Below are 15,383 nucleotides of genomic sequence, written 5' to 3'. Positions count from 1 at the left end.
TTTCCGAGGCAGTATCACTACGGAAGTAGGATTGCCCAACCTTCCTTCCGAGGAGTGGCTGGTGGGTTTGAACTGCCAGCCTTCTGGTGAGCAGTCAAGTGCCTTAGGCACTATGCTACCAGAGAAGTAGTATAGTGTTATTTGAACGTAGACTTTGATAGTTGTAAATACATATAGCAAACTTCAATGACTATGCTAAGAGAAAGAAGAAAATGTAACCAAACAAAATTTCCAATTTAAGCCAGAAAAAGAAAGAAAAAAAGATGGAAAACAAAAAAGAAACAAAGATCAAGGGCAACAAAGAAAAACAGTTACAAATGTAGATTTTAATTTTTTCAGTATAGCAATAATCACTTTAAATGTGAATATCTAAATATACCAATTAAAACATATAGACTATCAGAATAGACTGGAAAAACAAGACTCAAACATATATTGTCTACACAAAACTCACCTTTAAATATAAAGACACAGATTAAAAGTAAAGGGATGTCTTCACCATTTGGCTACTGTGAATAGTGCTACAATGAACACAGGTGTGCAATTGTCTGAGTATCTACTTTCAAGACTTTTGGGTATATACCTATGAGCAGAATTCTTGGGTCATACAGTACTACCACCCTGTGTTCCACAAGGGCTATGCAATGGATAAGGGCTCCAATATCCCCACATCCTCGCCAACATGTTATTTATATTTGTTGTTTTTTCTCTTAGCCATCCTAGTGAGAGAGAAATGGTATCTTATTGTGGTTTTGATCTGGATGTCTCTTAAAAAGCTCTGGTGGTACAGTGCCTAAGGCATTTGACTGCTAACCAGAAGGTTGGCAGTTCAAAACCACCAGCTGCTCCATGGAAGGAAGACTGGGCAATCTACTTCCATAAAGATTTACCACCTAAGAAACCCAACAGGGGTCGCTATAAGTTGGAACCAACTCGATGGCAGTGGGTTTGGTTGTTTTTTCTTTTTTTAATAACTAATGACACTGAACAACTTTTCATGTGTTTGATGGCCATTTGAATGTCCTCTCTGGTGAAATGTCTATTCAAGTCCTTTCCTCATTTTATAATTGGTTTGTCTTTCTGTTGTTAAGTTTTTGAAGTTTTATATGTATTTTTAGTATTTGATTCTTGTTGGATATATGGTTTCCGAAAATATTGTCCTATTCAGCAGCTTTTCACTTTTTTAGTAAAGTCTTTTGATGAACAAATTTTAAAAATTTTTATGAGGTCTCATTTACTTGTCTTTTGCTGTTTGCGCATTTGTTATTATATTACATAATCCATTGCAGCACTATTCACAATAGCCAAAAAGTGGAAACAACCTAAATATCCATTAACAGATGAATGGATAAACAAAATGTGATACATACATACAATGGAATACTACTTAGTAGGAGAAATGAAGTCTTGATATAGCATGGATAGAGCCTAAAGATGTTATATTATACTGCATGAAATAAGCCAATCACAAAAGGACAAATATCATATGACTTCACTTAGATAAAAAGACAAGAAAAGGCAAATATACACAGACCAAAGTTTATCAGCAGTTATCAGGAGTGGAAGGGACAGGAAAAGCGGGATTAATGGTGATGGAAAAATCACATTAAGGGTAGGGTTACATAGCTGTCAACCTTATTGTAATTGCTGTCAAGTTGTACATCAGTAAAAAGTTGAATTGGCAAAAGTTCTATGATAGATACATATACAACAATGACCAAAAAAAAAAAAAAAAAAAAAAAACGCAGCTGCTGAGGCTGTTTATGTATAATCAAAAACGTCATGGGATTTGGTTCTTTGGTTTGGAGGCATAGGGTCATAATTTCATGAAACTTCCCGCTTAATTGGTCTAATAACATGTTTAGTGCTTCTGTTACATTTTCTGGTTTAGTGCATAGTGCCTGGGGTCTTAAAAGTTGCAAGTGGTCAACCAACACACAACAATTTATCTCTATTCATCAGAAGTAACAGAGGAAGAAGGAATATTAGGAATAAGAAGAGAAAATGGAATGTGTGCCTACTTGCCTACATGAACAACTACCTCCTTTGCCATGACACCAAAAGTGAAGGGTGCCCAACTACCATTACAGATCATTTCGATCAAAGATTCCATAGAAGAATCCTGATCAAAAGTGGGGAAAATGTAGAAAAAAATTTAAATTTTTATAGATGCTAGCCTTTCTGTAGCTAGACAGATGAACCCCTGAAACTACTGCCCTGAGATAATTTTTAAATTTTAAGCCAAAAATATCTCCTAAAGTTATCTTAAAACCAAACAATGGTTCACTAGAAGAAAATGTCTGCCTTGACCATCGTGCTCTGTTAAGAACTATCTGTATGGGATCAAACTGACAATGGTAAATCGAAAGATTAGATAGGAACCTCAGGGGTCAGTGAGTTTATGTTCATTAGAAAGGAGTAACTCAGAAAAGGAGGGTAAGGATGGCTGCACAATTTGAACAATGAAATCAATGGCACCGAATTCTACATGTAGAAACTGCTGACTTGCTGTATGTTTTGCTGTATATATTCTCCACAAGTAAACAAAATTTAGGAAAAAAATTTAAAGGGATAGTGAAAGTTATACCATGTTAACATTAATCAAAAGAAAGTTGGAGTAGCGGTATTAATTTCAGATAAAACAGATTTCAGAGCAAGGAAAATTATCAGGGATAAAGAAGGGCATTAAATAAGGATAAAAGGGTTAATTCTATAAGCAGACATAGTAAATGGCTTTAGAAAGCAAGAAAAGAATTACTCCAATCAAGTTATTAAGTAACTTTTGCTCCCTTTTACTTCTTATACTGCAGAGTGAATCTAGTTAAGCTATTTTCCAAGTAGCTACACACATAAACTTTTCTATAAAACAATTTGGCTTTCATATATGAAGAGTATTAATAAAGTTTATATTTTTAAATCTAGTAATTTAGAGATATCTTTTCTGAGAAAATAATCAGTAATGTAAACAGATTATAAGGAAGTATGTAACAGTCTCATTTATTAGAATAAAATAAACTGACATGAATCCAGATATCTAATGATTTGGAATGATTAAATAAATTATGCTACATCTGCAAGGAACAATATTATAAAGCCATTATAAATCATATTATCAAGACATATTTAATAACATGGCCTTATGTACCTTATTCTGCTTTTTAATTTTATTCATCTATTTTTGAAACTCTGGAGAAAGGTATGGCTGAAAAAAAAGGGTACAGCAAGCAGGAAGATAAAATACACACAACATAAAAGTACAAGTTGGAAAAATGAGCAAGTTTCACAATAGTTTAAATAGTATAATCCCAATTTTGTATTAAAACAAAAATCATATAAAAAGGGCTCTTCGGGCATTTCTACAATTCTATAAGTGGTAAAATATCATTTTTACATTGGAAATACAATTATGAATGGACAAACTGAAAAAGTGAAAAACCTGGTGAATATGAGAATCACAAATACCCACATCTTTACAAAAATTAAGTTTATCAAGAGAAATGGTGTCATTTTAAACATGTAAAAATATCAGAAATTGCTTGAGAATATTTAAATAACTTTCCCCAGTTAAGTTTATACAAATATTGTTTTATAATTACACAAGGAGACAGAGAAACTGCAGTACAAAGGTTAAAAAAACAAAATCAACACACATTCCAAAATACATAAAGATTTTTTTGAAATATGGCTAGTAAATTTATAGTTTTCTTCTTTTTAAATTTTTTATTGTGATTTGGGTGAAAATGTTATAAGTAGATTTGTTTTACATTTACAATTCACACACATTTTGTTTCATGATATTGATTACAATTGTCACAATGTATTAGTTCTCTTCCCCCTTCCTCTCTGCGGTTACCCTTTCCCTGTGTTCTTCTAACCTATTCACTGTGCCTTCCTACCTTTCTCCTTGTGCAAATGCTGCCCTTCTGCTCTCCCATGGCTGACTGTCCGAAGGAGTGCATCTCCCTGGTGTAGTTGTTCTGCTGGCAGGCCTCTCCATTGTTTGACTGAGAGTATATTTTCCTTGATATCCTTGATATCTATCACTTGTAACAAACTCAATCTGAAGATTTCCATGTTCCATTCTTACATATTAAATGATTATTTGAAATCTAAGTAAATCTTTTATTTCGCAGATTTTAAACAGTGTAGAAAATTTTGTCATGGGTAAAAGTCACGTGATTAAAACATTTCTAAAAATCAATATTCACAATGTTATCACTATCTGTTATAGTTGTTGCATTGTTAGGTGCCATTGAGTCAGTTCCGACTCACAGCAACCCGATGTCCACTAACAAAACACTACCCGGTCCTGCGCTATCTCCACAATCATTGCTATGCCTGAGCCCCTGCTGCAGCCACTGTCAATCCATCTTGTTGAGATTCTTCCTTTTTCACTGACCATCTACTTTTCTCAGCATGATGTCCTTCTCCAGGGACTAGTCCCTCCTGATAACACGTCCAAAGTACATGATATGGAAGTTTTGCCATTCTTGCTTCTAAGGAGCATTCCAGGTATATTTCTTCCAAGACAGATTTGTTTGTTCTCTGGCAGTCCATGGTATATTCAATATTCTTTGTCAACATTATAATTCAAAGCCATCAATTTCTTCTTCAGTCTTTCTTATTTATTGACTAGCTTTCACATGCATGTCAGGCGACTCAAAATACAACTTACTCCTTAAAGTGATGTCTCTGCTCTTTAACACTGTAAAGAAGTCTTTTAGCAGCAAGTTTTTTCAATGCAATGCCACGTGATTTCGTGACTGCTGCTTTCATGGGCACTGATTGTGCAGCTAAGTAAAATGAGTATCTGACAACTTCAATCTTTTCTCCATTTATCATGATGTTGCTTACTGGCCCAATTTTGAGGACTTTTGCTTTCTTTATGTTAAGATGTAATCCATACCAAAGGCTGTAGTCTTTGATCTTCATCAGTAAGTGCTTCAAGTCCTCTTTGCTTTCAGCAAGCAAGGTTGTGTCATCTGCATATCACAGGCTGTTAATGAATCTTCCTCCAATCCTGATGCCACATTCTTCATTACACAGTCCAGCTTCTTGGATTATTTGTTCACCATACAGATTGAATAAATATGGTGAAAGGATAAAACCCTATATATGGCATTATATGGGGGTTGGCAAACTATATGCAGCAGCAGGCTGTTTTTATGAGTAAAATTTTATTGGAACTCAGCCATGCCCATTCATTTGTGTACTGTCTGTGGCTGCTTTCATGCTACAATGGCTCTGCACTACAAATGCAAAGCTGAAAGTATTTGTCATCTGACCCTGTACAGGGAAAAAAAAAACATGCTGACTTCTGCTGTATAGCAGTTAACTTCTCACTTGCATTTACCTCAAAGGGTCAAATTAAGTATATATTAAGTATATTTGAAAATATTTTCTAAGCCACTTGCCATTCCTGAAAAGGAAAACAAATTTCAAACACTTTCATAATTTATCTTTAAGTCTGACAGCCTCTGTGAGGTAAAACAGATGTTCATGGTTACGCTACCTATTGTTACACAGTATTGTAAATATTCTACTATTTAAGATGATATAACCTGTACATCTACTTAACCTGGCTTAGGTAAAACAGCAAATCATGGCAATATACTCAAAACCAACAAATGAGGGTATGACTGTGGACCCTTCCTGGACTTACAGTACCCACTATTCTTCCAGAGAACATTTTTTTTCTTTTGGTTCAGAATTCACCTAAATAGGAACTGAAAGCTGAGTGTGTCAATTCATATATTAGCAAAATTTAATTACTTTTTTATAACTAAAATATACAGATAGATAAAATACTGTATTTTCTTTCTGTACTCATATATGTAGCTCAGTGCATGCTCACATTGTTGTTGTTGTTATTTGCCATCAAGTCGGATCCAACTCATAGTGACCCCCTTCTTGGGTTTCTGAGGCGGTATCACCACGGAAGTAGATTGTCCAACCTTCCTTCCCAGGAGTGGCTGGTAGGTTTGAACCGCCAGCCTTCTGGTTAGCAGTCAAGTGCCTTAGGCACTATGCTACCTATAGACCTCTAATACAGATAACTGAAGCTATAATTTTTATATACAGTAAATGAAACATTAGAGTGCTTAAGAGTAATCAGATTTCATAATTATTTGCTTAGTCTGCTAAAATTAGCATAGGTCATACACACCAGTACATGGTGTGGCTATCTTATTCCTCATACTAACACTAGGAGTACTCTTCTCAGATTAACCACATCCTTCTTGTAGACAACTAGCAAGATGTGAGTGAACTGTCACATCTAGTAAACTAAATTTTCCTCTATATATTCTCCCTTCCACTCAATTTATAAAAATTCAAGCTCATAATCAAGGAAATTTTATACATAAACAATTTTTTAAATTGTAAAAATTATAAATTTTACCAATTTGTATAAAAGATAGAAGAATTATTTCAGGCTTCAGGAATATGATTTTGTTCATTATTCTGCCAGGAGAAAGTCTATGGATTTGGTTAGAAGAGATAATTATTTCATTCTCATACATGTTGAATTGGGGAGCTGTGGTGGCATAGTGCATAAGGCATCTGACTGCTAACCAGAAGGCTGGTGGTTCAAACCCACCAGCCACTCCTTGGAATGAAGATTGGGCAATCTACTTCTGTAGTGATACTGCCTCAGAAACCCAAGGAGGGGTCGCTATGAGTCAGATCCGACTCAACGGCAGTGAGTGAGTTTGAGTTACATGTTAAACTGTAAGACTCTAGAGAGATATTGAGGTCCCTAGATGGCATAAAAAGCAGCTCTGATGGCACAGTGGTTCAGGCATCTGGCTGCTAACCAAAAGGTTGGTAGTTTGAATTCATTAGCCACTCTGCAGAAGAAAGATGAGGCAGTCTGCCTCCATAAAAACTTAACCCTTGGAAACCCTACAGAGCAGTTCTACATCATCCTACAGGGTTGCTATGAACTGGAATAGACTCAATCGCAGTAACTTTGATTTTCTGGTTAGGTGGCACAAACGGTTAATTGCTCAATGACTAACTGAAAGGTTGGCAGTTTGAACCCACCCAGAGACACCGTGGAATAAAGACCTGGCAATCTGCATTCAACCTTATGGAGAAGTTCTTCTCTGCACACGTAGTTTGCTATGGATCAGAATTGGCTCAACGGCAACTAACAACAACATACAGATATTAGTCTTGGAAATGAGGAATCCTCCCCCCCTTTTTTTTAATTGTGACTTGTGTGAAAGTTAACAGAGCAAATTCATTTTCCATTCAACAATTCATACATATGTTGTTTTGTGACATTTGTTGCAATACCCACAAAGTAAAAAGACTCTTCTCACCAACTCCCTATGTTTACCACTTCCTTTCATCCTTCTTTCCTGCCTTCTTAGCTTTATCCCTGGGCAAATGCTGCCCTTTTGATCTCATGAGGAATCCTTTCTTAAATAGAAAAGGAAAGAAGAATGAAGAAAGCTTGGTAATCAATTAAATACAAAAAGAAGTACAAATTATCCAGAATTTTTCTTCAAATCTAATTGGCTACCAAACCCAACCTCTGCTATCAATGATTCTGACTCATAGCTACCCTATAGGACAAAGCAGCATGCAGCACTGCCATATAGAGTTTCCAAGGCTGTCAATCTTTATTGAAGCACATTGCTTCATCTTTCTCCCATGGAGCTGCTGATGGGTTTGAACCGCCAACCTTCTGATTAGCAGCCAAATGCTTTAATCACTCCACCACCAAAGCTCCTTTTAATTGGCTACCAAGTCCCATGAATTCTGAAATGTCTTATATCTGTCCCCTTTCCTAATTCTGATGTAGTTAAACCCTTACCTTTAATCTGACTTATTTTTATAAAAAGCCTTCTCAATAATTGTCTCCAAGGTTCCTTCTCTGCATTTTTTACATTACAAATTATCTTCTACTAATGATTTGATCTCATGATTATTTTACAAAAGAGTCTGACATATTTCCACTTATATCATTTGGATGTATTTACTGGTTTTAACAAGTGTTATAGAATCAATGATATCTCACTTCTTTTCAAAACCCTTCATAGTGTTTTTCTTCAAATAGCTTAGCTGAATTTACAATTTTTGATAGTTTTAGTAATCAATCAGCAAGTATTTTTAACTGCTGTACATTGTACTAAGTTTGTAATGCTGACCTTATCCTCAGAGATCTTAAATTCTATAAGAGTAATAATCCTTTAAATACTACTGCATTGTTCATCCCTTAACTGTTCTCTGCTCAGTGTGTAATTTAAAATCAATGAAAAAAGGTAGCAGTGAACAATTATGGAAAGACTTCATGAAGGAGGTAGAACTTTAACTGAAACCTGAAAAGAAGGTGATACATAGAATGACAGCAAAAGGGATTTAGTAAAAATATAGAATATATAGGAATCCGGCAGGGAGTAAGTAGGATGTGAGGATGGGCATGAGAATACCCACTGTGGAGGGAATGAGCAGGGAAAGAATGGAGGACTGTAAGGATGTAGGACACTAATAATGGGGAACAGTGAGAGACAAGCCTATCTAGTGCAAAAGGGCATGGGGTCAGGATTTTCTGACCTCCTCCAACCTCACAAAGGGGAGACAGAGTCATCATTAACAATCTAAGGCTTTCCTATAAGGCCAGACATGCCACCACCCTCCAGTCTTTTTACCAATTCTGACACCAACTGTCTGTTCCAGGCACTCACTACTTCTCTACTATTGTTGTTGCTGTTATATGCTGTTGAGTCCAAGACAACTCATGGCGACCCCTCCTTGGGTTTTCAAGGCAGTATCACTACAGAAGTAGATTGCCCAACCTTCCTTCAAAGGAGTGGTTAGTGGGTTTAAACCGCCAGCCTTCTGGTTAGCAGTCAAGTGTCTTAGCCACTACGCTACCAGAACTCCTACTAGGTTCCATAATTCGTTGTAACAGCCACATAGAACTCAGACAATACTCATGATTATGGGATTTATTAGAAAAGTAACAGACTACAATTCAGGTTCAGGAGAGCACTCAGGAAACAATTCTTTGATCAGGACATGCCTCTCTGGCCCTTGGTCTCTTAGCCTGGCCTCTGCCTGGCTCAGGCAAGTTTTACAAAGCTCTTTTAGCTCTGTCAATAGGTAGACCTAGGTATACCCCACTCCGCCAGCAAGGTTCCTGCCTAAAGGCACTCAAATTTCTTGCTCCATTGGCCACCAAGCCCACTGCTCTGTTTCATGTGTCTTGGTTCCACTGCTGCCATTTCTCTGCCAGGTGTCTCTGCTGAGTGTCTCTGCCGAGCATCTCTGCCAAGGAGGTCCAGTGCAGGGATCTCGAGTCCAAGGATGGGTTCCACTCCACCCCGGCTCTGGCTATTCTCTCTTGATGGCAGTGAGATTCCCCACTTCTGTCTCTGGTAGAGCTCATTTTAAGTCTAGCAGAATGACAAAACTAACCAATCCCCACATTAGAGTTCCATATACCTTACTTGCATGGTCCCATCCAGTAATCTGGTGGGAGTCACAAAGACCATGGCTAGAAAATCCATACCAAGTAATTCACTGGACCACACCTAGAGAAGGCAGAGTGCCATTACAGCGTATCTTGGAAGTCAGGTAGAAATATTTATATCTGGTTTCATATATACCAAATAATGAAAAGGAGAAGGGGTTGTATAAGAATTTATTCTGGCATCAGTAAGCAAGATGCTATAGAAAAGACAGAAGGGCAAGCAGAGATATTTGGAAAGAAATATATGCCTTAAAGAGAGATTGAAATTAAAGAGAAGAAATCATCAAAGAAAAACACAAGGTTTCTAGCCTTGGAATCTAGGAAAATGGACACATCACTAAAATAAACAAAGAAGCCTGTATACAAAGGATGCTTGGGAATAGGGAAGACTGAGAAGAATCACTGAGTTTGGTTTGGGATATGTTAAGTATATCCAACCAAGTGTAGACAAGGTGCAGTGAATTACTTCGTAATTGGCTCTTTTAGCTATGGTCTTTGTGACTCCCACCAGATGACTAGGTGGAACTATGCCAGTGTGAAATGCTTGTGGTCCACCAAGGGCATGGGACAGCTTGTTCACAAAGTAAATAAGATACATGGCACCCTTGTGGGGGTGGGACCATGGAAATAAAGTATATGGAACCCTAATGTAGGTATTAGTCATTTCCATCTCACTAGACTTAAAATGAGCCATCCCAGAGGCAGAAAGAGGGATCTCACTACCATCAGGGCAGAAAGAAAGGAGTGCAATGCATCCTCGGACCTGATGTCCCTGTGCTGGACCTCCTAGGCAGAGAGACAGCAAAGTCAGCAGAACCAAGAGACTGGCATGAGACAGAGCAGCAGGCTTCCCAGCCCATGAAGCAAGAAAAGCTGAGTTCCTTTGGCAGAATGGGGTGACTCTTCAGTCATTTTAAAAAAAAAAAACCTCACTGCTATCAAGTTGATTCTGACTCACAGTGACACACCCTTGGGTTTCCAAGGTGGTACCACTAAGGAAGTAGATTGCACAGTCTTCCTTCTGAGGAGTGGCTGGTGGGTTTGAAACGCCAGCCTTCTGGTTAGTAGTCAAATGCCTTAGGCACTCTGACAAAGAGCTTTGTAACACTGGCCTGAGCAGGCCAGAGGCCAAGGCCAAGAAGAACTGTGCCTATGGCAAGGCTGAGAAGAAGCTGTCTTGATTGAAGAACTATACCCTGAGTTGTTTTTGATCCTGAACTGTAACCTATTGCTTCCCTAATAAACCCTATAAATGTAAATATTGCCTGTGAGTTTTGTGTGGCCATTGCAACGAATTATTGAATCTAGATAAGAAGCAGATAGTGCCACAGGAGGGGCTGTTATGTGAGAATTGTCAAAACATTTGGAAGGTGGCAGTACATCTAACCTCTGCCTAATAGGAATCAGCCTTGACAGCATGCTGCTAATAATGGTGATTCTATCCCCCCCTTATGAAGTTAGAGATCAGAGGATGCCACTTCCACATTCTTTTTGTAGTAGATACCTTATAAAAACCAAACTCACTGCCATTGAGTCAGTTCTGACTCATAGTGAGTCCCCCATTGGGTTTCTGAGGCTATAAATCTTTATGGAAGTAGGTTGTCCATCTTTCTTCCATGGAGCAGTTGGTGGGTTTGAACGGCTGACCTTCTGGTTAGCAGCCAAATGCCCTATTCACTACACCACCAGAGCTCCTTAGGAAATCTTATTGCATAATACTGGGACAAAGCCCAGACAGTAAGGAGCTCTGGTGGTGTAGTGCCTGAGGCATTGACTGCTGACCAGAAGGCTGGCAGTTCAAACTCACCAGCCACTCCTCGGAAGACTGGGCAATCTACTTCCATAGAGATACTGCCTCAGAAACCCAAGGAGGGGTCACTATGAGTTGGAACAGACTCGACGGCAGTGAGTTAGGTTTTATTTAGGGCTTTATCACCAAAAAAACAATATCCATTGCTATTGAATCTTTACTGAGTGACAGCAACACTAAAGGACAGAGTACAACTGCCCCATAGGGTTTCCAAGGCTGGAATTTTTACCAAAGCAGACTGCCCCATCTTTCTTCTGTGAAGCAGCTGGTGGGTTCAAACTATCAACCTTTTAATTAGCAGCTGAACACTTAATCACTGTGCCACCAGAGCCCCTTTTATCCCTATAAAGCCATATATTATAAATGACAAATTTTGATTCTCAACAAGGAAGGTAAAAGAACAGAAATTATTATTCTAATTTCTGAAATAAGGAAACTAATGCTCATAGTTAACGTGACTTTCCCAAAGCCAAATAGTTTGTTAGCAGCAGAGCCAGAATTGGAGTCAGTGTCTTCACAACTCTGGTTCCCTACACTTGCCATTATACTCATAGGCTTCCAAGAAGAAAGCACAGCTCTAGACACTTCTTTCCAAAACAGTCATTAGCATAGAGGCAACAGCTGAGGCCAGCAGGCTATATAATTATTTGAGGGCAAACCAAGAAAACCAAACCCACTACCATGGAGTGGAATCAGACCTATAGCGACCCCCACAGGGTTTTCAAGGCTGTAAACCTTCATGAAAGTAGGCTGTCTCATCTTTCTCTTGTGAAGTGACCGGTGGGTTTGAACCACCAACCTTTTAGTTAGCAACCAAATGCTTTAACCACTATACTACCAGACTCCCATTTGAGGGTAAGAGATCAGAAAATGAAAATATTTCTAGGGGACACCCACAATTAATTAAAATGTGGAAGGAAGAGAAACCCGGCAAGAGACACCAAGTTGACAGAAGTGTTCAAAATTAGAAAAGTGCAGAGTCAGGAAAACAAAAATTGGACTAAGTACTTAGTGATCTTAAATGCCAAATAAAGTTGGAAGAAGATAAGGATTTGTCACGGAGATAATACATTTGCTGGCTGGCATTCCCCACACCCCCAAATTTTTTAACTCTTGAAATATTTGCATAATAAAAAATAAATTCTAAAGAAATATTTAGGACTATTAGTGCCCATTTGGTAAGCACGAATATAAAGGATTTTTTTTCACATATTAAATTTCTGTTTCATGAGTTATATTAGTAAGTGAAACATTTTTCAATCTTGAATAATAACTTTATTAAAACTAAGAAAATGAAGCAGTTATATAATCACTCTTACAGAAATGTAACTTGGTTTGTTAAGTTACATTTCAAACCCATTTCAATATAACCTGATCAATGATTCTACTTTTTATTTGGCAAAAAAAGTATTATTTTCAGCTTCTACTTTCTTCATACATGAGAGCTTTAACAACCATAAAAAGTAGTTTACTATACTGTACTTTTTTCTGTGATCGATTTTATAAACTCAAGCATTCATCAGGGTAAAGGTATGAGGTATAAAATGGCAAAACTACAACTATACAAAGTAGTTTACAAAGTTTTAACAATACTAAATGCTATGAAAAGTAATATGGTCAATTTCCTGACCATGTACATAATTTTTCTGTCTTAAGCATGCAAAGACAACTATTATTTTATAATAGTTAAAAAACATAAAATATTTTCTACTAAAATCAGCATTTATTATTAATGTCTTTAGAATACTGCACAATCTTTCCGAAAATCAAACCAAAACCACCTCCACTGGGTTTGATTTCAACTCTTAGCGATCCTCTAGGATAGGGAAGAGCTGCTCCATAGGATTTCCAAGACTGTTGATCTTCACAGGAGCATATCGCTTCATCTCTCTCCTACAGATAGGCTAGTGGGTTCGAACAGCCTTGGAAATTATATTACGTATTAAAGGTTTTTATTATTATTATTATTTAATACAATAGTCAGGAGCTCTGGTAGTATAGTGCCTAAGGCACTTGACTGCTAACCAGAAGGCTGGCGGTTCAAACCCACCAGCCACTCCTCGGAAGGAAGGTTGGGCAATCCTACTTCCGTTGTGATAACTGCCTCGGAAACCCAAGGAGAGGTCGCTATGAGTCGGGCCGACTCGATGGCATATAACAACAAACAACAACAATACAACAGTCAATGAATTAAAAATGTACAAGTCACAAGCTAATTAAACAACTTGCTACTGACCTTGTTCAAGTCTGAAGAGGGTCTTTTCCAGCTTTTCCATTTCGTTTAGAACTAAAATTCGAACCTGTTTATTACTGTGTCCCATTTTGGCTGTTAGAGTTGAAATCCTTTGGAAGAATTAAAACTCCGAAATCGAATGAGTTATCCCTATGAAACAAAAATTAATTAAGATAAAGAAAATAACTGTTCCTTTAAACTCTCCAGAGCTTTCAGTTACACTTACATGTTCTAAGTATATTTTAACCCTAGAAGAGCAATGCTAAAGAATGAATCAAATACTAAGAACAGATAAGGCAAAATTGCTAGTCGTTTCCTCCCTTCCAGCACAATGAATAAGACCGAAGCAAAAACACTGAGTTATAGATTCTGACAAAGAAAAAAAAAAACAAAAAACTAAAGCATTCTCAGAAAAGCAATACGTTTAGGAAAGCCTGGGGTTGGAGGAGAAAAATTTCCCAACCCCAATCCAAACTGCTCTGAAGACTCCAAATGGCACACTTGCTTACAAGAGATTAGTGTACCCAAAGATAACAGGTGGGAGATCTCCCCATTCCCAAATTCTGGTTGGAAGCCACCAATGGGGAGATGAGAACACAGGGAAGCAGTTGCTGCCCCTGGAATAGCTGCCACAGACATAGGATGTACAGAGAGAGCTATAGATAGAAAGAATGCTTTTCTCTGAGAGGCCAGCGGCATTCTTAGCACTTACACCGAGCAAGTTATACGTGCAGCTTCTGGGACACTGCTGGGCCCGCAACACTAGTGCTAGAGACAAGGGAGGGGCGGGACGGGAAGCAAAAGGAGAAAGATAGGCTGTCCAGGCGCTGACAACAGCCCTAGCTCGGGGAAGAACGGACGCCCTGAAGGGCAAAGGGAGGGGCGGTGATGGCCCGGCAGGGGAGGAGCGGGACGCCCGCGGAGGCGGGTGTGTAAGCGCCCTGGCGCTCCACCGCAGCTCCGCCTCGCGCGAGTCCCCGAGGACATGCTCGACCCTACGGGGCCGCGCGCGCACACACGCCCACACACGCCCCGGGTGGGCGTCGATTCGCCTGCTTGCCCATTTCCGGGAGGCCTCGACCCATGCGCCCCGATCGCCAATCTCGCGAGAACGAGGAGGTCGCTGAGGCTCTGGCTGCCTAGACAAGGGTCTGGGCGACCGCCAGGCCAAGGGTTTCTTCTGTGTGCTACAGAGCAGCCTTGGGGCAGCGGCACGTCCCTCCGTTACGAGACTGTTTGCTCCCAGTCGGTGGAACATTAAAATCATGCGGTGGAAGCGGTGGTTTTATGGGAAGGGCCCAGTGGTGGGAGCCAGGCAACCTCGCTTTCAGTTTCTTTTCTACTACCATGTGTTTATATTTTTTTGTTTTGTGTTTTGACTCGTCCAACTCAAGTTCTCAGAGGCTTGATTGTCCCCTCTCTAAAATAATGGGCTTCGCCACAGTCTTAATGAGCTGTCATGGTTCAGTGGTTAAGGATTTAGCTGCTACCAGAACTCCCATTGACAGTAGCAACTGGCTAGAAATCCGGAAGAAATTCATTCACATACCTGAACCGATTTTATACCTGTATCTTCTAGGCCTGTTCTAGGGCACCAGATTGCCATCAAAGTTAGAGCAAAGAGTTTGGGTTAACCTTTTGTAATGCAAAGAAGAATCTTGTTTTCTTTAAGGTGAAATTACTGCATGTCCAAGAAGGATAACGAAGCATTGGTGGTTCAGTAAGGAGCACTGGTGAGCAGTGGTTAAAGGCTTGCCTGCTAACTGCTAGCTGAAGGACTGGCAGTTGAACCCACCAGCCCACCGGGAAGAACTTGTGGCAGTCTGATTTCGTAAAGATTTACAGCATTGGAAACCGTA

The 15,383-nt window shown here is 38.9% G+C and overlaps 1 protein-coding gene across 1 annotated transcript in view; it reads right to left on the bottom strand.

Annotated features, from left to right (window-relative positions):
• Nucleotides 1-13,612, bottom strand: part of AGL (amylo-alpha-1, 6-glucosidase, 4-alpha-glucanotransferase) — a 102,143-nt gene extending 88,531 nt beyond the window's left edge. Inside the window, exon 1 of the mRNA XM_007936094.2 lies at nt 13,528-13,612. Within this exon, the coding sequence (XP_007934285.1) occupies nt 13,528-13,612 (85 nt within the window). The remainder of the gene's footprint in view (nt 1-13,527) is intronic.
• Between the last annotated feature and the right edge of the window lie 1,771 nt (nt 13,613-15,383).

Source organism: Orycteropus afer, unplaced genomic scaffold (assembly GCF_000298275.1).
Source record: "Orycteropus afer afer isolate SDZICR_OR568_19922 unplaced genomic scaffold, OryAfe1.0 scaffold00033, whole genome shotgun sequence".
Taxonomy (NCBI): domain Eukaryota; kingdom Metazoa; phylum Chordata; class Mammalia; order Tubulidentata; family Orycteropodidae; genus Orycteropus; species Orycteropus afer.
Note: the sequence above shows the minus strand (reverse complement) of the source record. Positions and strands in the feature narration are given on the sequence as shown.